The sequence below is a fragment of the Lissotriton helveticus genome, chromosome 3_1 (genome assembly GCF_964261635.1).
Source record: "Lissotriton helveticus chromosome 3_1, aLisHel1.1, whole genome shotgun sequence".
NCBI classification, from domain to species: Eukaryota; Metazoa; Chordata; class Amphibia; order Caudata; family Salamandridae; genus Lissotriton; species Lissotriton helveticus.
The window spans coordinates 185,057,241-185,079,281 of record NC_136061.1 but is presented as its reverse complement, the minus strand read 5'-3'; the positions used below and the strand labels follow the sequence as shown (position 1 = coordinate 185,079,281).

The window sequence follows — 22,041 nt, the reverse complement described above, 5'->3', positions numbered from 1 at the left end:
TTGGGACCAAACCACCAGATGGTGGAATAATTCACACCATGTCAAGCTACAAAATTCTTCAAGCTGCAAAAGTACTACTGCAATACAGATGGGTCAGTTATACAATCCATAAACAGCCACCCGGAGTCTAGTAGGATGGTTCCGGTCCTAAGGACATGGAGTTTGGCCACTTAGGTTTTCCAGTTTATCCCCTAAGTTGCTATCACACTTCTATGTAAACCTAGCCAAACTCTTAGCTGCATTCTTCCAGCAGCCTAAAATGCAGGTGGGGAGAACCCTGTATACACTGGATGTTAGAAGGGGAGTTATGTGATGATTAAAAAAACGGTCAGAAAGGGGAACCAAATACTTAATCTCTTTAGCCCAATTTAGGAAAAAGATCCAGACATTACAAGGCAGCAGGAGTGTGTTTGGGCGGGGAAAGCCAAGAACATGCTCGACAAGGAAAAAATTAGCAACACTCCCTTTTATCGCGAACATATCTTTAAATGGCATCTGCTTCCAGCCTCATGGTCTTCCGTGCACACTTTTGCCAAACGCTACGATGTTGACATTAAGGCTAGCAGGGAAACTCATGTGGGACAAAAATTATTAGCACTTTTTGGTCATCCCAGCCTCTCAATGGAAGAGGATAAAGCTGAAAAATCAGAGCACACCATGTCAATCCAGATTCACCTTACAAAATTAAATGGTTACTTACCCTTAGGAGTAGTTTTGCAGTTTATATTTTTTATGAAAAAATATACTGACTATACGCATTACAGGAGACCTTTCCAAGGAATACGAAGTACAGGTCAATTGGAACACTGAGTAGGGAAAAGGGGAGGAGAGCGTAAAGTTAGATGCTTTATCAAAGTTCATATTTACTCCCCCATTGTATTCAATAGAAAATATCTCCAAATGGAGCATTTACTACAAACATTATTTCAAGTAACTGCACAAAACAAATATTATTGCAAGTAACATTGCACAAAGCCACCTAAACCTGACATGGTCCCTTTTAAAGAACCTGAAATTTACAAATATTCTGGTATATTCTGGTAATATTCTGCTATTTACCATCTATAGAGAGCTGACAGTTCCTACCAGGCTGAATACACAAGACATCTACTCAGAAAAGCTGTGCGATTCTATAGCAGACTTTTTCTTACAGAAAATTGATAAAATTCACGCTACCTTTCCAAAGAATGTAACTCAACTGTCGAACCAGGCAGAAGGCAGCAACACCTCTACAGAAATGCCAGGTCTCTCTTCTTTTGTCGTACCTGAAAAACTTGATCTAGTAAGTATTGCTAATAGCATTCAATCGGGCTCACCCAGTGATGTCTGTCCCCCTGCTCGCTTTAAAGGACTACTGGAGACTACTATAATAGATCAGATTAGTCTTATGGTGTCACTCTCCTTTCAGGAATGCCAGGTACTAGAAGTATGGAAGACTGCCCAGGTTATCCCTCTAAAGAAAAAATCCAACATCCATATTACCCACTTTCAAAATCTCCGTCCCATCTCGCTTCTCCCTTTCTGTGCTAAAATCGTGGTGAATAAACAGCTTATGAGCTACCTGGAACAACACTCTCTCCTGCATTCCACTCAATCAGGTTTTAGAGGGCGTCATTCCACAGAATCAGCCCTTCTCTTTTCCACCGAAGGCTTGAGGAGAATAGTGGATGAGGGAGAGACAGCAGCGTTGGTTTTATTAGACCTTAGTGCAGCTTTTGACACCGTGCTGCACTCAACGCTGCTGTCTCGGCTGGTGGACATTGGAGTGAAGGGACAAGCTCTGGCTTGGGTGGAGACTTTTTTGACTAACAGGAGCTTTCAAATGCACTGCCCCCCTTTTAAATCCTCGCGCAGAAATGTAGGTCATGGGGTTCCTCAGGGCTCGAGCTTGAGCCCTACTTTATTTAACATTTATATGGCACCCCTGGCCCGCATAGTCGAGAGTTTTGGGGTAGGCATTGTTAGCTATGCCGACGACACCCAGCTGTTGCTGAAACTTACTCCAGAGTGCAGTGAAAAGGCCAGTAATTTCTCGAGTTGCCTTACATCGGTAGCAGCTTGGATGGACCATAAGTGCCTTCGCCTTAATGGCGACAAAACTGAGCTGCTGGTAGTGGGGAAATCAGTATCTGCTTGGTCACACTTGTGGTGGCCCAAAGAACTGGGTAGTCTCCCCAGTCCGGTAGAATCGGTGCGCAATCTGGGCATCACTATGGACTTTGATCTCTCCTACAAAACCCACGTGAATAAAGTAACAACCAAGTGTTTCGGCATATTGAAGGTCCTTCGTAAAATTCTGGACCTCTTACCTATAAACTCGAGAGAGACCATTGTCCACGCATTGGTAACCCCCCACCTTGATTTCGGAAATGTTCTGTTGCTAGGGTTGAGCCAAAAAGGATTACATCAACTACAATGTGCACAGAATGCCGCAGCTCGCTTAGTACTTAAACTTCCCCGTAAAGCATCAGGTAAATCTGCCCTAGTCAAACTCCATTGGCTCCCTATAAGAGAGCGTATCAAATTTAAAGCTCTCTGCTACGCGCATCGCATAGCTCTAGGCAAAGGCCCAGCCTATTTGCAAAATCTATTGACGATACACCGCCCCACTAGAGACCTCAGATCTGCGGGCAGAATGATTTTTAAACTCCCGAAAATCACTAAAGCCAGAATGGGCGGACGCTCATTTCGATTTTTAGCGGCTAAACACTGGAACGAGCTCCCGCTTGGTCTCCGGATGGAGCCATCTGAGAGTATGTTTCGAAGAAAGCTCAAAACTTTTCTCTTTCCTCAGGCCTAATCTTGTTCCTCTTTTGGCTCTGCAGCCCTCCCCTGCTCTATCCTCTTTGCTTTCTGTATAGTGTCTAGCGCGGGGACACCCTGTTCTTGGGTAACCAGGCGCTTAATAAATGGTTTTAATAATAATAATAATAAGCTTTTATCTTAAGTTGACTGGCTCCAATAAACTTTGAACACCCCCAACCTGTTTTTGATTAGCTCAGTAGTCTGTCATCGTTCTGGTAACCTGTACGCAGGGACTAGGTGTGTACGGAAAGCCAAATTAACATTTTCCAGTTAGTTGATATTGTATTGAGCAAAACTTTGAGGCGCAAATAAGCCAACATATTTTGAGAAACATGAAGCTTGCTAGTTAAACCTGTTGCATTATGTATTCTCCATTAATCAGAAATCACATCCTATAGGGTAAAGTGTCCTGCTTATTGTGCCAATGGGTAGTCGCTTAAGCCAGTCCAACCTTGTGAAGTTTACTTCAAGAAAATAAGGTATTCTCTACAATAATGTAGTTTGGCCAAGGGAGCTTCCCCAAATTGTCATTGAATTGACTTTGCTTACGCTCTTACAAGCCTCTTCCTTGCACCATCTAAATAGGGCTTTACATTTAGCAGTCATATTGACTGGCTCCCGAACTTTACCACCCCAAAAGGGCTTGTATCTTCTGATGCCAGCTGCCCCCCCCCTAAGATGTAGCCGTAATGTTGCCAGCCATCCTATGAGATTACCAGCCAGGAGTGTACAGCCTAAATTGTATTCAAGGTAATGAAGGCATTCTCCCACAGTGAGATTACATTTCTTTGTACCTTAACAATGGAAGATACATAACTATATCTGACACCACCTGAAAATTTTTTTCCAAGCAATAGGCTTCCACCACTTTTTGGAGGGCTTGTAGCAGAGCAACATTTTTGGAATGTAAGCCCTCTGCATGCCTTTAAGAAGCGGTGCCTTGTACGTTTTTCTGAGTAGCCGGGTCTGGTGGCTTAATGAACAAATGCGTCCCCTGTAGGGGCCTGTGTTCGACCTCATGGTCACAGGTTCAAATCCCAGCAGGCCCTTTCGTACTTCCTTCTGAGGTAGATAAAATGTGTACCATTGACTTTGGTAACAATAAGCATCTTTTATTCAGCGCCAAGATCCCCTCTGATGAACGTGCACCTTACAAATACATGTGTTATGTTATGAATAGCCAGGCATTTACCCCCTGTGAGCAGGTCATTCATGTGAGACCACAGAAGGTGCGCGCTACTATTTATTTTGTCAACATTAGAGCTTTTCTCTGATATCTGCTGGATACCTAAAGTGTACCCCATTGTGTCAATAGACTATGCAGTAGCTGGCAATCATGCAGCATTGTTCTAGTTAGTGGGTACAGGTCTTTTCACCTGTATGTCTATGGGAACACTGCCTAGTAGTTAGCTCCAATAAATATCTGTTCATTCTCCAGAATGGAGTTCTATTGTGGCTGTAGTTCATTAGGAATGCTCTTGTATGTACATTCCAGATGTCATTGAGTTCCATTCTTGTTTATATTGGAACTCATCAGGTGAGCTGTGGTGCCTAGTCTTGAGGGCTCTACAGAGTTGTTGTCAATAAAACTACTACTATCTAGAAGGTCTTAGTAGAGTATTTCAACACAAAAAATTGGTGTTGCTTGTACAACACCAGGACACCACCTGACATGCAACTCTTATGGCACAATTAAGAATCCTCGCATTTGGTATGTAACCGTGCGCACCCTGCAACGCCTTTCAGACTGCATAGCAAACTTTAAGAGTGAATAGCGTTTCTGTTATTGTGGTCTTCTTGTATTTGCCAATGCAGCTTCCACAGGTTTAAAAAATATATATCTATAAAGGTGAAAATTAGTTTAGCTAATCTTAATCTATGCCCTGCTCGAGGCCTGGCTACAGCCCCGGTCTCTACTTGTGTCTCACCGGAAAATTTCTCAAGTACAGACACCCGTGCCATTCTATGGAGACACTCCCAACTGCTATATGAAAGGCACACTGTTTAAACTAGAGAGATAAATCTGCCATTAAACTTAAATAGATAAGAAAACTGATTACTCAAGTGTAACTTTGAATGTTGTTCCTCAAGAAAACAGCCAAATCGGCACTTGCGCCACCTTGTAGCAAAACTGAGTGCTACTGTTTTTTGTGTGTTTATTTTGGTTGCATTATGAACATTTCAAATACACTTAATACTCCTCCAAGCTTCATAATTCTTTAGGTAATACACTCCTAGACTGGGAGGACTAGATGGAAAGTTTTGAGAATTATTTAGATGCTATGGATGGCTTACAATTTTCCCCTGCAAGAAAAAAAGTATTATTGCTAAGTGTTTTAAGAAAGGAAGACTGGTACAACCTCAACTATCTCCCACAGCCCTTAGATAATCAAAACAATAATATACTAGACTATAAAAAACGCAAAGATACTTTTGCAAGCAAGAGTTGCAAAGTCAGTAAATATAGCACTCGCCTCAAATATTACACACAACCTCTGAAACCTAAAGAGACTGTTGAAAATTTGTGGTCAAATTGCGGCATTGGCTAAAAAATGCCAGTTTGGGTCTATGGCAAAGGGCCAATTAGTAATACAATGCTGTAGCAAGAAGATGCAAGAACGATTATAGACTTTCAGCTATACCGCTCTCAAAGAAGCAATCTCCATTTACAAAGTAGTGGAGGAATCTGAGAAGCGCATGAGAGAGATGCAAAATTAAAAATAAGAAAAATTACCGAAGTGGCTGAGGTAGAAGAAAAGGTGTATGATGTAAACGCTATTCCAAGGAAAAATAATAGCTGCAATGCTATGGAGGAAGACCAACAACCAGCAATTACTGGAAGCTTTCAACATACGGGAACACAATCCTGTTATAGGTGTGGGATTAATCAACATAAAGAAGATTCCAAAAACTGTTTTACAATGCCAATGGAGTGTCAGAATTGTGGAAGATGTGGACATTATGCAAGTATGTGTGAAGCTATAAATAGAGGAAGGATTTCAGCTTTAGAGGAGGAAACGCAGATGGTCTGGATCAAAAAGTATTCAGTGTGGAAGATGGAGAAGTGGATGGAGTGGAAAATTATGGATATAACAGCAGTGTCCATGATGATAATTTGGAGGATAACATGGGCAGGAAGAATAGACTGAAGGCTGTTTTTACTATTAATAACAGAGAAGTAACTTTGATGGTTGACTCTGGATCACTGTAAACCATAATCCTGAAGGGGTTGTTTTTCAACAACTGGTGAAGTGAAACCTTGAAATCCAAGGATGCGAATTTGAAGGGTTATCTAGTGGGGAATATGATGTATTTGGGTTCATGCTAGCTGAAGTCCAGTTCTTGAATGGAAAGATAAATGGTAAGGTATGTCTTGTAAAATCAGGTCCAGCTTTATTGGGGTGGGCACACTAGTATGATATGAACATTTTGGTCAATCCAGGGGCTATAGATCAGGTTATGGTATTTGAAGATGACAGCCTCTATGTGAATCTCAGTAAATATGAAGATCTAATTGGAGAGATAAAGGGATACATACATAAAATAGTGTTGAACAAAGGTGTGCTGTGCCGTTAGACACACAGCTTGAAGAATTCTGATAGCCATTAGAGATGAGGTGAGGAGTATTTTGAACCAGATGTTTACTCTACATTCTATGCCACACCTACATCTCAGCTCACCTCCGAGAGCTCCACTAGCTCCCCGTTCATAAAAGCTGCAAAATCAAGCACCCTCACACATACATGCACAAAGCCTTAAACAACACTGGTCCAGCATACCTGAACAACCGCATACACTTTCACCAGCCAGCCAGACACCTACGCTCAACCTCACTCTTACTCGCACACCTTCAGCGCATTCACAAAAGCAGAATAAGACGTCACTGCTTCTCATATATCACACCAAAAATGGACTCCCTCACCACATCAGAGCCTGCTTCTTGAGTTCTGCAAAAAGGTGACGGCCTGGCGCTTCAAATAGCTTTGTGGGGATTACACACCTGCTCAAGCTTCTGAATGCTTTATCTGAAAGAGACACGTTAGTGATAGATTCCTTACCTTAGAATATCCCCGGGAGTCAGACTGGATCCGGAAACTCTTTTGTCAGCAGTAACCCTGCACGTCGGAAGGTGGCGTTGTGCGGCTCTGTGGCCGCCACTGGCGTTGTATGCGCTGAGATGACGTCACTAGACTACTTAGGTGCCACCCATGCGCGCTGACGTCAGTTCTTTCTTTTTACGTGCCAGCAAGCGCAGATCCAATTAGAGCGTGTACCCTAGTCACCTTTTGCCTAACTTTTTTGAGACTTTTGTCTCTACTTCTTTTGAGTCTTTGACTCCTGGTGCCACGTAGGAATGCCTGGATTTAAATCCTGCGGGACCTGTCACCGTACGATGTTCAGTGGCTGACCCCCATGGCATTTGTCTCTACTGTCTGGAGCGCGACCATGACCCTCGGTCACGTTCCGACTGTCTAGCCATGGCTCCGAAGGCTTTGCGGGAGCAGTCCCGAAAGCTGCCGGAGGCCCAGCAGTCGTGGTCCAGGGGTCGCTCGAGGGACTGACTACGGAGCCATCACCGTCGCTCCTCGGGGTCGAAATCTTCACACTCTGAATCGGGTAAGAGACGTCATGAGAAAAAGTCAAAGAAGCGTTTGCGCCCTCCGACGTCCCCCCATTGGTCTCCGGACGAGGGGGCCAGGGGTACTTCCCCCCGCGGCTCTGTTGGAGCCTGTGAGTCCCGCGGCCTACCCATCTTATCCGGGTCCATCGGCGACTTCGGCCCAGGTGCAAGATTTTCTTGCTGCCATGGACTGCCTTTTCAGGCCTTGAGCTGGCGCGTCTTCGGGCCCCGCGGTCCCAGCTGTGGACCCTTCCTTGCCGCCTGGGAAAGGAAACAAGGGAACCCTACTCACTTGGAGCCTTGGTATAAAGTTTTAAGAAAACAACAACGGCTCCTGTGAATAAATATATATTTTTCTGATAAGTGTGAAGCACAATGGCAATGTGGGTGGTATGTGGGATGTCAAAGAAAGAAGCTGTATATACACTTGGTGAATCTGATCATCAATTCGCATAGTTTATGTAAATATACTTAAACAATTTTTACAAAGCATCTGCAATATTACATACATATAAATAATCACAAAGTGATGGTGTGTCCCAAGTGAATATATAAAAAAAACGAACCTATACTTCTAAAGTGAGAAATAATAGTGTATAGAAAACAGGAGGTTTCTAGTGTACATTTGGTTTCATTGGAAAGAGGCGACCTAGTAACGTATAAACTATCAATATAAAATAGTTGGAGAGTATAAGCAACTATTGTGCACGGTCTGTCTCTTTTTAGCTGTCGACGACGTTTCGACCCATAATGGATGTCTGGTCTCCTCAGGACTGGTCAATGTGGGGACACCTATGAAGTGTGTTAAGGACATGTTAGCTAAGTGGGCCAGCAAGGGAGATAGATACTACAATGTCTGAAAAGGAGTGGGTGTAGTAGTCGGAGGATGCAGGTGGCCTTGACCTCTCTTCTGAGCCTGGTTTTCTGTCTCCTCCTGCTGTCCTGGAGGAGGGCGCTACATATACTGTGGTGCTCCGTAGAGCAGCTGAGGCCCTTGACCTTGATCTGCCTACTGCCACTCTCAAGATCAACCTCCTCACGGAAGTTCTTCAGTCGGCGGCAAGCTCTATGGAGCCTCTGCTTCCGTTTAATGAGGCGTTAATGGATATTTCGATGGGCACCTGGTCTAGACCATCCACAGGGGTTCCTGTGGGCAAGAACGTGGCCAGGCGTCATCACCTGGCTCCGGTTGACCCTGCCTTTTTAACGACCCACCCAACTCCGGAGAGCCTGGTCATCCAGACCTCCACTTCCCTAAGCGCATTCCCTACCGCCCGCCGGATAAGGAATAAAAGAAGCTGGAGAAATTGTTTTCCTCTGCCAGCTTGGGGCTGTGGTCAGTGAACACTGCATGCCTCTTGGGCCGCTACTTTCACGCTGTGTGGGACACAGTGGTGCAGAAGCTGCCCCATTGTCCGGAGGAGGTTCAGGCAGAAATTTCCCAAGCTGTTGCTGAGGGGAAAGACGCTGCAAAGTTCGCCATCCAGTGTGGACTGGATATCGCGGACTCTCCGGGTAGGACGATCTCCGCGTCAGTGGCCTGTTTGGAGATTAGGCAGACAGTGCGCTGGAGCATTTTAAGGACTCTCGGGCTACGGCCAAGTCCTTGGGTCTCTCCACCACGTGCCCGGCCACGTCTGCTTTTCGTTCCTTTTGTGGTCACTGAAGGGGCGCCCCAACACGTTCGTTCAGCCAGAAGCCTGCGCAGAACCAACCTCAGCCCGGCCGCGGACGTGGTGGCCGCTGTGGCGGCACAGGGGGTCAGCGTGCGGGTCAGTCCACCTCCGGTCCTGAGGCACCCGCCTCAAAGCCTTCCTAGTCCGAACTTTGGGGTGCACCCCACGCCGGTGGGCGGCAGGATTCAACACCACCTCCCCCACTGGCGATCTGTCAACTCGGAAAGGTGAATGGTACAAATCGTGTGAAGGGGCTACTCCCTCCCCTTCGAGTCTGCCGCCCCCTCCCCCCCACGCCTTGCCACCTCAGTTCCACCGCATGTAGGGGGATCACTTTGCGCTTCTCCAACAGGAAGTCACGGCCCTCTCGGCCAATGGGGCCATCAAGCACGTTCCTTGGCCAGAAGTAGGACGTGGTCGTTATTCCCACTACTTTCTGGTCCCCAAAAAGGAGAAAGGGGGCCTGCGCCCCATCTTGGACCTCAAGAACGTCAAATGCTTCCTCCGGAAAGAGAAGTTCAAGATGTTGACTCTGGCTCAGGTCTTGGCTGCCCTCGACCCTGGAGACGGGATGGTTGCGTTAGACTTGCAGGACGCATGTTTTCATATCCCCGTACTGCCGGCCCACCGGCGTTACCTGCGGTTCACGGTAGACCAAGAGCATTTTCAGTTTGCCGTTCTCCCCTTCGGCCTTACCAGTGCCACTTGGGTGTTCACAAAAGTGATGGCGGTGGTTGCAGCTCAACTGCGCAGATCATCGGTTTCAGTCTTCCTCTATCTTGACGACTGGCTGTTGAAGGCGGGCTCACCCCAGGCAGTCGTTTCCCACCTCCAGGGTACGGCCGACCCCCTACATTTGCTGGGGTTCTCCATCAACGTGCCGATGTCGCACTTGTGTCCCTCTCAGAAGCTCTCCTTCATCGGAGCTGTTTCTTGCTTATCCTCCCGAGCAGAGAGGCCGGGATATTCAGGCTGTGATTCTGATCTTTCAGCCTCTGTTCCAGTGTTCCAGGTTTTGGTCAGGATGACCCTCCGGCTCCTGGGCCTGACGGCCTCCTGCATCCTGCTAGTGCAACATGCCAGATGGCATCTGCAAGCTCTGCAGTGGGACCTGAAGTTCCAGTGAACACAGAATCAGGGCAACCTGTTCGATCGTGTCCAGATCTCGGAGGGCACTGCACAACAACTGCAGTGGTGTCTCACGAACCGCGATTGGGTCAATGACAAATCTCTCTCCCTTCCCAACCGGAGCACACAGTGGTGACGGATGCGTCCCTCCTGGGATGGGGCGGCCACTTGGGAGAGGCTGAGATCAGAGACCTCTGGTCTCCGGCGGAGTCGGGCTCAAGATCAACCTTTTGGAGCTTTAGGCAATCCAACTTGCACTGAAGGAATTCCTTCCCTCTGTCTTGGAAAGTGTAGTGCAGGTGTTCACGGACAACACCGCCGCCATTTGGTTTTGCAACAAACAGGGCGGGTGGGGTCATGGACCCTATGTCAGGAGGCTCTGCGCCTCTGGACATGGCTGGAACTTCAAGGCATTACCTTGATGGTTCAACACCTGGCAGGTTCTCTGAACGCTAAGGGGGACAAACTCAGCCGGCGGTGCATGATTGATCACGAATGGCGTCTGAACTCGGATGTGGCGCAAGTTCTCTTTCTGCAGTGGGGAGAGCCTTGGTTAGATATATTTGCCACTGAAGAGAACACGCAATGTCATCAGTTCTGCGCGTTCTAATTTCCAAGGTGACACACGCTCGACGACGCTTTTCGTATTGAGTGGAGCTGCAGACTGTTGAACGCCTTTCTGCCTATATCACTTCTGCCCAGAGTAGATTCAGCGCGACCGGGCCCTAGTTATCCTTGTGGCTCTGGATTGGGCATGAAGATACTGGTATCCCGAGCTACTCAGCATTGCGATCGATCCCCCGATCCGACTGCCTTTTCGGGAGGATCTTCTGTCACAGCAGCAGGGGACGGTCCTCCACCCGAACCTGTCCAGCCTCCACCTCCATGTGTGGAGATTGAGCAGCGACAGTTGACAGCTTTCGACCTTCCTCCCGAAGTCTGTGATGTCATTCTAGCAGCCAGGCGTCCCTCCACTAAAACGGTATATGCCTGCAGGTGGAACACATTTGTGGCATGGTGCACAGCAAAGGCTGTGTATCCCCCCTCTGCCCCTCCTTTCCTCAGTTTTTCTGTTCCTTCTCTCTTTTGGCCCAGCAGGGCTCTGCTCTGGGCACTATCAAAGGTTATCTTGCGGCCATCTCTGCCTTTCTACGGCTTCCAGATCAGCCTTCTCTTTTTAAGTCCCTGGTTGTTAATCGCTTCCTCAAAGGCATTAAACACACGTTTCTTCCCGTTCCTTTCATTATGCCTCAATGGGACTTAAATCTTGTCTTGACCCATCTGATGGGCGCTCCCTTTAAGCCCCTTCATAACTGTCCCTTACGTCGTCTTACTCTCAAGACGGCTTTCCTGGTAGCTCTCACCTCTGCGAGAAGAGTGAGTGAGCTCCAGGCTCTTTCTTCTAAACCTCCTTTCCTCTCTGTTCATCCGGACACGGTGGTTTTAAGGACACGTCCTTCTTTCCTCCCAAAGGTTGTCACGCGCTTCCACAAGCTAGTACCAGCATGGAAGTGGTCAGTTGTACCCAAAAGGAAGAGTAGTATTGGCAGTGATGAGGGTACTGCACATAGAATTACAGTGAAGGATTGGTTGAAGGTTAAACCTGGCACATTGATTGAAAGGCTTTCTTAGTTCAAGGGCCCATATAAGGTAACAGCTGTATACCAAAATTCGATCAGGCTGCTTCATGGACAAACGTGGCATTTGAGACGAGTAGCTTTGTATCAAAAAGGAAAGATTTGTGCATAAACTCTGAGAAGGGAATAGTGGATGGTCGTTCATGGGGGATGCTGACTTTTACTGTTTTGGAACAAAGGATTATAAATGATCGTGCTCAGGCAGGCAGGTGATGGTACATCTCGAAATTCCCTAGCCAGTAGAATTGACTCACCTGCGGGAAGACAAGAACATGCCAGGAGATCTTGCAGATCAGATCTGCAGGGTGGTTAAAAGATGTTGTATCTAATTCATTGTATGTGATTTTATGTTGATGCTAGTTAGCTTGTATTCAGCATATTTTTCATTTTGATTCCGGTTTTTTGTATGTATGTACAGTACTTGTTTAGTTCTGTGTTTGTGTCTGTAGATGGCTGTGTTTGTCTCTTCGTTGAGTGTATTCTAGGTATGTGATTGATAATTCATTCTTTGTATAAAGAGAGGAGATATGTTGTAACTTTAATTCATAAGGAATGCTCATGTAGGTATATTGCTGATGTCTGAGTTCCAGACTTGTTTATATGGATACCCTATCTTCAGTTTAGCTGTGGTGCCTGGTCGTGAGGGCGCTACAGAGTTGTCAGTAAACCTACTACAATCCAGGAGGTCTCCGTGAAGTATTTCAACACAAGATCTTTCCTGTCTAGGACAAAGATGCAGGATGCATGCTGTATAGAAGGAATTGCGGGCCTAGTGTGTGTCTTGGTACAATATGGAGTTCTACTGTTTTTGTGCTGATGACATAACATAACTTGAGGTTTGTCTTAGATCCTCCATGTAAGCCCCTCCTTTTCCTGAAGCTGTTTACTTGGTTGGCCGGAGGTCTCCATCCAAGTCCCTTTTCCTTGTGAAGATTGCCTGTGCCCTTGGTGAAACACAGTCTTTTCCTATTTTCTTTGACGTGGCGATCTCCTGTACTGCAACTGCATGCCTATGTTTGAGTTGATTACACATTAACCCAGTTTGGAATTGTATAGCCGTGGCTGCTAGGCTTAAAATCATGATATCTGGACAGTCACAAGACCTGCTCAGGGTCTAGGAGGTCCCCACAGCACAGCTCTTGGGAGAAACCAACAGCATTATCTGTTGGAGGAGCTACTCCATTGCCTTCTGTCTGCAGTGTCCATGCATCATCAACCCTATCCCATGTTTTGCTTGTAAGATGCTCACAGCCCTCTTTCTCCAGCCTCTTGGGACTAGGAGACAATTCTCACACCCTGGTTCCACCAGAGGTCACACTTATATCACAGCTGTTTTCGCATTTTGTTTTCTCTTTATGGTTGCTGTTTGAAGTCATGCTATGTTGTAAGGCTTAAGAGACCAGTTCTTAGTAGTGACACAGTGGGTTTCCCCGCCACCAGAATAAGTAGTGACACAGTGGGTTTCCCCGCCACCAGAATAAGAATATCTTATTGCGACTGTTGGATGCAGAGATTTAAGCCAATAAAGGTAAAGGAACCTGTGGGCAGTAGAGCGGGAGCTGCGCATCAATTATCACTCGCCAGCCAGTGCAACGATTACCCAGTAACTAATCTTTGAAAAAACAAAAACAGGGGTATATTTAGGGGCACTGGGCCTAAAGGTGCATGTTTGAGTTAAGCTATTGTGGGGCTTCAGGGGGGTTCTCAAACAAATTCGCACACACGGGTTGTCGGGGTAGTGCAGGTTTTATTATTTTATAAAGTCTGCGTTTCTGTACAGGCACCCGGTAAAAGGGTAGGGGCGGTTCTGCCTCCTCCGTCGTGGTTCTTCCCCCTCCGGAGCGTCGATCCCAAGGTCTCCTGGGAGTTGTAGGCCTTTTACCCACCGTCTCGATGTCCTCGTCGGGCCGGTATAGGATAAAGAAAACCAGTCTCAGTACCAGAGTTCGGTATGACACTTCTTGTGGGGGAAAGGGGGTGAGGAAAACACACGTGCCCGCTAATACCCCTGCTCAGTGACGTGATCCCTTGTGCTCAGAAAACAACAAGGGGGTGTGGATGGGGTTTCGAGCATTTACGGGGGCTTCCCTCGCCTGATGCCTGCCCACCCTGTGAACTTGGACCGTACCTGGTCGAGCCACACTTCCGTGTTAGTGTGGCTGGGCGATGCGCGTTCCACAGAGCCTCCTGGCTTGTTGCGGTAGCCGCCCTCAGCGTCGTCCACCGGTCCGGTCGTCGCCTTCTCCCCTGGAGTCTCCTCGTAGCTCCGCTCCGCCTCTGCTTCTCTCCCTGTCCTCCTCCGAGGTCGTGCTGGTATTCCCTCGTATGTCCTCCGGTGTTCCTCCGCTTCCTCCGCCTCCGTACTACTCACTCCTTCCTCCTCTTCCTCGGTTCTCAGTCTCTCCTCCTCCGTCCACTCCGCTCCGCTGTCTCTCCACTCACGCCACCAGTCTCCTACTCCGCCTCCGGGTGTCTCGCACACCTGGCTCGATTCAGGGATGGGTTTTACCTCATCGGGGAGGGCGTGCCGCCATTCCAGATCCGCCCCCTTAAAGTGGTAAGCTTGTCGTTCCTCCGCATCGGGCCGTCTTCGTACGTCTTCAGATGTACTCCATGCCTCTGTATGCTGGATAAAAAGGGCAGAAACATTAATAGGCATACCAGGGGGCCCCTCATCCGGGTCCCCCACGCCACAGCTATGTTATAGTCGGGGGAACTGATTATTTGAGTTGTTTCCAAAATCACATGACTACAGCTGAAAGCCCCTGACATGGCATTGAAAGAAAGCCAATATTTTGCTGCATGTGACCCAAACCATCGATATCCATCTGCTACTGAAGATTCTCCGCCACATCTCTAAGCTAACATCCTTCGATCATGAACAGTGGTTCAACTGTATTTTGTTTCATTGATGGTCTCTGATGTTTTCTCAGTAAGCACCCCAACAAAAATTGCCTCGTATGTCACCCAGCTAGATCAATTCTGCAGGTGTGTGAAGTTTTAAACTTCACGCATGAAGTCTGGACATTTTTTTCCCTTTACAAAAGTGTTGTGTGGTTTAATCCACCTGGTGCATCGCAGACCCGTAAGTGCGCCCCAGGTGATTCTTGCAACCAGATCTACAGCAGCTTACTAAGGAGTCATTGGCTGTCAAGTGAGGACAATTAACTCGCTACCCCTCAGGCTACCCTTCATAGCAGCAGTTAAACAATTGACAGCAGCAGCATAGTGGCTGTTCCCACCATCAGTATTTCGTCTCTGCTGTTAGAGTGCAGCGCTTCAAGTTGTGGGAAACTGCAGTTTTCTGATGCAGGTTCAGTGCTTTACCCGCGCTTGGCCCTAAGTAACCATATATGTGTTTGTGCACTGTGCACAAGATGACAAAAGTGGCTAGACACAAGTCTTTGCAACTTTGTGCTCCCATTTTAGTATGACTTTGCTACTCTATTGTGTGAATGGAACTGTGAAGTGGGCGAAAGCTAGTATGTCGGGAGTTTATTATTATTATTTGTGGTTACTCTTATGAAAGTTACCACATTCATAAAATCATTTTAGCAATTTACATATTACATGAAAACCTTAATACACTTCAACAGATCAATGATTCTTAATCCCTGTATACAATTCACTAATATGCTTGAAGTATTCTTTTCAGATAATTTCTGTAAAAGTTGCCCAACTCCAGAATCTGACATTATCTGCAATACCTTATACACGTGAAATATATTATATAGATTTTTCATTACCCATTTTTACTTTACAAAGTCTACACAGCCTGTGTCCAAGGGAACAGTGACATAAGTTCTCGTGATTTTGTACAGTTTGAAAGTGCTTAAAGAGATATCGTGTATACATGTATGACTGGAGTTGAGAGCTCACAATTTTAGATGTCTTCAATTGAGAATTGACCGCATAAGCTTGAGAGTATCCAGGTACTGCAGGTTTAGTGCTTAGCAGCAGCATCTCTGCCTCGTTACATTTGGGCTTCAATGGATTTTCTTAATAATGATTTAAACTTGGTCAGCATCATCCAAGAATTGAAGAAAGGTCATGGGTGCAGCTGGCTGTAAAAAAAAAGAATTGGCCAATTTAGCATAACTGAGTATAATTACTATATATGCCACATGATGCCCTGTGTTGGTTACATTCCCTCTGCACAAGAATTAAATTAACTCTGGGCAAGTTTTGGTTCGATTTGGAGAACCTTACATGATTTTAATAGGATTTGGTACTCCATGAAGTCTGGGCTACCCCAACAGGAAAAATGAGGAAGACTCCGACCCTTTCTAGTTTGACATAGGAAATACTCTGGTCGAGAACCGTAATGCATGCAACTCAAGGACTCATCCACAATTAGAGATCTGCTACCTCCCCACCCCTCTTTTTTTCTTTTTCTAAAGATTCTAGTTTTAAACCTGAATCCAACATGAATATATACCTCAGGAGAAAACTCTCACCAGCTAAAAATCCTCAACTATGAAACTTTCTATTTTTTTGCGTGAAGGGCTATGGAGAAAGATTGGTTTAAACTGCCTCTGTTTATGGGAGGATCTGAAACAAATGGGAGCTCTTTAAGAGTGATGCCAAATGCTTTAAGGATGGCTTTCTCACATTAAGCATATTTTTCTTCTCAAGTAGACCTCTTAGAGAGCTGGGTTCTGCTGTCTAGTCTCCAAAATTAAGCAAAACCATCAGATCGACGTAAAGAGGTGCTCAGTCTGCTTACTCATGCACACGTGGGGATGTAATAAAGCCAGGCCCAGTCTGATTTTGCCTTCTACCTCAACTGACTTAAAACAAAACTTCAAGGTCTGAAGTAGAGCGTGTGGTTAATGGATTGATCAGTCTAGTAGACTGGCTTGAAATGAATGACGCACATCTGCTCACTGCCCATTAGCATTTCATACCTGGCATCCAATTTCAAGGGTAGACTGACCTTGTCACAACTCCCAACAGGTTAGAAACTTGGGTTTCAAAGTATACTCCACAGGTGTAGCACAGCACCGTAAGCCTGATTATACTTAAGCTTTTAAAGAAAATCGTCTCTTATATTACTTTTGAGGCACGTACCACAATTACATAGTTCACTGTCACCTCCCACCTTTGTGAGTTTAATTTCTTCGATTGCCTTAAGTGCCAAACTCTGTTTTATGAAAGTTGTTATCTGAACCAGAGTAACCTTTCACTTTTGAACAAGCTCACTTGGTTCTGAAGTAGGTTTGGTTGTAATTTTTCCTTTCTTTGGGGACATAGGGGCAAAGAACGGTTTACTTCCTCATATGGGAAACATCTCCACCTGCATCTGAGGTGAACACTTTCTATCCCACTTGCTGTATATTTGATCCTGTAGCTTTACGTGACTCTTGTGGAAAAAGTACCAGGAACGGATCTGAACTGGTGGGTATAGTTTTCCAAGTCAGATACAATAGACCATAAAATATTAGCTAAACTCTTAACTAAGTGGACCTGCTTTCTCAGCTCCAGCTTGCTCAGAATCAGGCCAGGTCTCGGAAGGATTTTTTACTTGTTTGTTACATTTTGATTCAATTTCTGTGTGGAGCAGTACATCCAATTAGTGCTCACTTTGGCCTTTCAAACTCTAAGAGCTCACAGTTTCTAATCTATTAAGCCCATGTGTATACGATGTCCCCTTTTTCAGGTTCGATTTCTCAGCCACTTTTACTTTATTTCTCAAGTTCCTGTCTGGGTGTCATAAAAAGCATAAGACCAATATTTTTACACTGAGTACCCAGACTTAATTTGTAGTGTATTGGGCAAAAAACCTTATGCCATACAAGCCCTGAACAGATAGGAAGTTCACTATGAATCTCCCTGTTTCTCTAAATCCACCTTGAACTATGGAGCACTACTGTGGAGGACTTGGAAGTCAGTCATTTTATTTTCAGCCCTTTTAGCTAATATTTATTTTTTTATAACCTATGATTCAGGTCATGTTCTCACCTTTCTGCATTGCAATATTTGAAATAGAGAAATTATTTGAAACTTTTTTTATTGTGAAAAATACATGGATCACTTTGTTACATGGCATCAACCATTTCTTGTCGAGGTTCCCTCTGCTAAGTTTTGTTGAGCTTAATCTCTTCTCTCTTCACAGATTCTTCCTTTGCCTCTTTGCTGGGACTTCTGGTGTTTTACCAAAGGTGCGATTGATTCTGCGATTTAAAACGTGCGATTTCTTTGGGAACTAGTGTGTTGGCTGTGTGATGAGTAAAATAATGTAAAAGATTTTTCTTTTCTCTTTCAGGGCTTAGGTGCAGAGTGCAGTGAAAAGCAAGATTCATCTCATGCTACATTCACCAATCAAAGGTATTCAATCTGCGCTCGACTGTGGCTCAAAAAGAGATTATTAGTGGTCTGTAGGATTTTTCTCATAGCCACAATGACCAATTTGGGGCTTAAGTTTAGGAAGTTTGGTATTTTACTTCTACAGGTTGACTGCAACTTTTACAGCTTGTGGTCTTTGTGTGTGTGTGTTTTCCCCCTCTTATAGGTTTACCGTACCACCTCTCCAAACCCCTCACCCGTGGTCCATAAACGTGACTCACTTTGGCCTTTTGTGAACTCTCACCAGGCCCCTTTCTCACATCTTATGGCCTAATGTGGTACTTCCACAAACACCCTTTCTCGCATGCTGTTAGTTCCTATGTTAACCATAGAAAACAGTCTCCCACATCTCGTTGGTTATTGTGACTGTGACATAATATGCTCTGTCAACTCTTCTCGACCTATGTGATCTCTGCCTAGAGCAGCTCTTCTAAATGTGGTCAGTCATGACTGTTTCGACACAATGCCCCTTCTGCCTCTTCATATGAGCTATCCCCTGTGCACTGTGTGCCTCCTTGCTACTTCCTGTCGTTGTATATGGCTTATGCACATTGTCCCTCTTTAGCCACTTCTAGTGTATTCTGCTGGTTGCTACAGACACTGCAGTTTCTTTTGGTTGGCTTCTGTTGTCTGTTCCTTGTATTTCACTCCTCCTTTTTGTCATGTCATATACGGATTACGCATAGATTCCTTTTTATTGCCGCTTGTGGTCTGTCCCATGAGTGACTATCTAAGATCCAAACTGCATGCTTTGTGAGCTATCGCCAGTACTTAGTATTATGTTGTACCAATGATTGTAGTTCAGCTTGCTCCTCTCACAACAGACCTCCACTATACCTTGACTAAGAGCCCCTCTTCTCCCTACTAGCCTGCTAGACAAGGTACACCCCTTTCTTGTTATCTGTACAAGAAGGATCACTCTTCTACCCCCCTACTTCTTTAGCTCCCCCCTTCTCTGTCTTGGTTGCGGTGTCTTCTTGTAGTTCTGTAGAATTCATTTTACTTGCTCATACCTTTCCTAACTTTCCCTTTGTTTAGGTGTCTTTAGATATAGAGAGCACCAGTGTATCTTTTTTTTAATGTCTCTTCCCTTATGGCTATCCTGGTTGACAGTTTTCCCTTATAGCCCACGGAAGAGAAAGAGTAACAGAGGACGATTGTCTTGGATACCACAATCTATTGGTTTCCTTGTTTTCCTGCCTCTGACATTTCTATGGATGAAGGGGTCTCTGGGGACCAAGTCAAAATGGATATCAGATGTTAGTTTTTCTAACTGTTCCATTCCTTGTCCCTCATTATACCTAATGTGTCACATTAAACCATTCATTAATTTTTCCCCTGCTTTCCTTTCGCTGCTTAAGTGCCTTTCCTCTCTTTATACTGCATGAAATGTACCTTTCTATTCATAGACATTGTTCTCTTTATCCTCAATGTGCCTTCCTCCCCATTAACACCTCTGGCTTTTCCTTAATAGTTATGCTTTCTTCCCTCTCTTAATCTTGACATTCACCCATTTGTTTTTTGGTCATTCTTCAACTGCACCAACCACATGTCCTTCAATGACTACTGGAATCAGTGCATGAAGTAATAAGCATTTAAGATGACTGACTTGTGTTAAAATATCCAGCACTTAACATTAGCTGGTTGGTTTCTCTCTGGCTGTACAGGATTCGCTTCCGAGATGCAAAGGGGAAATCGGCGAAGAAGAGCAAAGACTGGATCCTGGAAAAGAAAGAACGGCGCAGGCGACAGGGAAAGTAAGTGCCTACTCTGTGCATGTACAGAACTGTTTTTTGTTTTATTTAATTCACATAATTTATGCTATCTACGTTCTGTGTTAAATATTCTTGAATTTTGAAATGTACAAAGAATATGGTACAGTGTCATTAAAGTGAATTTAGAATAAAGTGACTAAACATTGCAATCCTTTTTGAGTGGCCTTGCCATGTATTATCACATAGGGGACAGATTGGAATTGGGGACAAAGTGGAGTCTGGCCCAATCCTCATAACTAGATTATCTGTTTCCTAATATCAGTTCCAGTGAAGAAGGGCGGTAGAGCATTGAGATTTCCTTGGAGCTGCTCTACTCATAGAATGTTTTACAGTCCATCATCTATGTATGGAAACAGTTCTTGACAGCACTCGCCATTCAAGTACAGACACTTAAATATGGCATTATAAAGTGATATTGCTTTTGCCATATATTGAGTCTCAAACACTTTGTTATTGCAGATCTGACAGGGTGTTACTAAAGAAGGCCCCTTGGATTACACATTGCGCTGAGCTGCTAGATCCCCTGCTCCTGCAATGAAACCCTGCTACACCTCATAAAATCCTATGCCACACAGTTATTCACACTCTCCTGGGTCCTGCAGATTCTTGTTATGTGAGGAATGACCTGCAAAATAACATTGTTGCTGCACTTTACAATGCTGTGCTTCCTGTGCTGCTCTTAGGGGAAAATCATGACTGGGCACTACTGAGCTGTAGTGGACCAGGTATGCCTGACCGTAGACCCTAGAGCTGCCAATTAATAGTCAAAAAAGATATAAAGCGGAGCCATAGAGGAGCAGTGGCTAAAAGATGGCATTACAGAACTTGATGAGGAGGACCACTGGGCAGTCAGGGGGTCTACAGGAATGCAGTGGGAAGAAAAGAGACAGTTCACCTCCTCACATCTACTACAGAGAGGATTAGACAATTGATGATGCAACACAGGGTTGTTAACGGGGGAGCATCTGCTACTTGGCAGTCCGTGTGAAGTAGAGAGACACTGCATCTTTTCACAATAACTACAGAGGGGTCAAGTGATCCTGAATGAACCTCACTCTGGAGATGCTGACTGGTGCAGAGCAGCACATAAGCTGGGGTCGGAGTGTGGGCAGAGGAGCAGCAGGCCAGGCAATGCAGAGAGACTTGGTTGATAGTAGATTGTTGGGCTCAGCTGATTTGTTGGAGGGGAGGCACTGCGTACATAGACATGACTTGCTGTGAAGGTTCGCTGTAAGTGTAGTTAAATCCAGTTCTCTTTTGGATATCAGTCCTCTGAGGATTTTGGATGCTCTCTCCAATCAGCCCGCCCCTGCAATCTGTCCCTTATTTAATCTATTGGTTAACACAGGAAAAATTCAAGCAACTTAGAAGGTGGCACAGGTCATGCCAATTCCCCCCCTCCCCCCAAAAAGGCAATTTGCCCTATCCAACCTTTCCAACTACAGTCTAGTCTTGTTGCTCCCTCAGTTGAGCTAGTTCTTAGAAAGGATAATAAATGGACAACTCAGAGTTCGTAGAGGACAACAAGATCCTGGACCCATCTCAATCTTGGTTCAGACCATCACACTGTAACAAGACCGCCCTAATAGTGGTCAATAACCCTATCAGATGCTCAGTAGACACTAACCTACCATCCGTACTGGTGCTGCTGGACTTGTCCGTGGCATTTGATTCTGTCTTATTCTAGGTCACTCAGCATACTGCAGGAGATTAGTGTATACAGGACTGCTCTACACTGGCTCAGCATTTTCTGTCCAGTAGAACCCAAACAATAACTTTGGGTTCATTCAAGTCTCGCACTTTGTGGTTGGACAAGGGGGTACCCCAGGGCTCTTGCTTAGCCCATCGATGTTTAACATATACGTTGCAGCTCTCGCCAAGACCACAAAAGCATTTGGCTTTGAAATTATATTGTATGCGGACGAAACACAGCTTTTAATCTCTGTTGATAAAGAGCTGACAAAAGCAAAAGAAAACTTCTCTGCTGAAATGACAGCAATTGCTGCCTTGATGACGGAGAATTATCTCAAGCTGAACACCGGTAAAACTGAGAT

The 22,041-nt window shown here is 45.3% G+C and overlaps 1 protein-coding gene across 1 annotated transcript in view; it reads left to right on the top strand.

Moving 5' to 3' along the window:
- The window catches only part of BUD23 (BUD23 rRNA methyltransferase and ribosome maturation factor), a 153,689-nt gene that overhangs the window by 103,838 nt on the left and 27,810 nt on the right, over positions 1 to 22,041 (top strand). Inside the window, exons 9-11 of the mRNA XM_078679569.1 lie at positions 17,983 to 18,028; positions 18,133 to 18,194; positions 19,880 to 19,969. Of these exons, the coding sequence (XP_078535695.1) occupies positions 17,983 to 18,028; positions 18,133 to 18,194; positions 19,880 to 19,969 (198 nt within the window). The remainder of the gene's footprint in view (positions 1 to 17,982; positions 18,029 to 18,132; positions 18,195 to 19,879; positions 19,970 to 22,041) is intronic.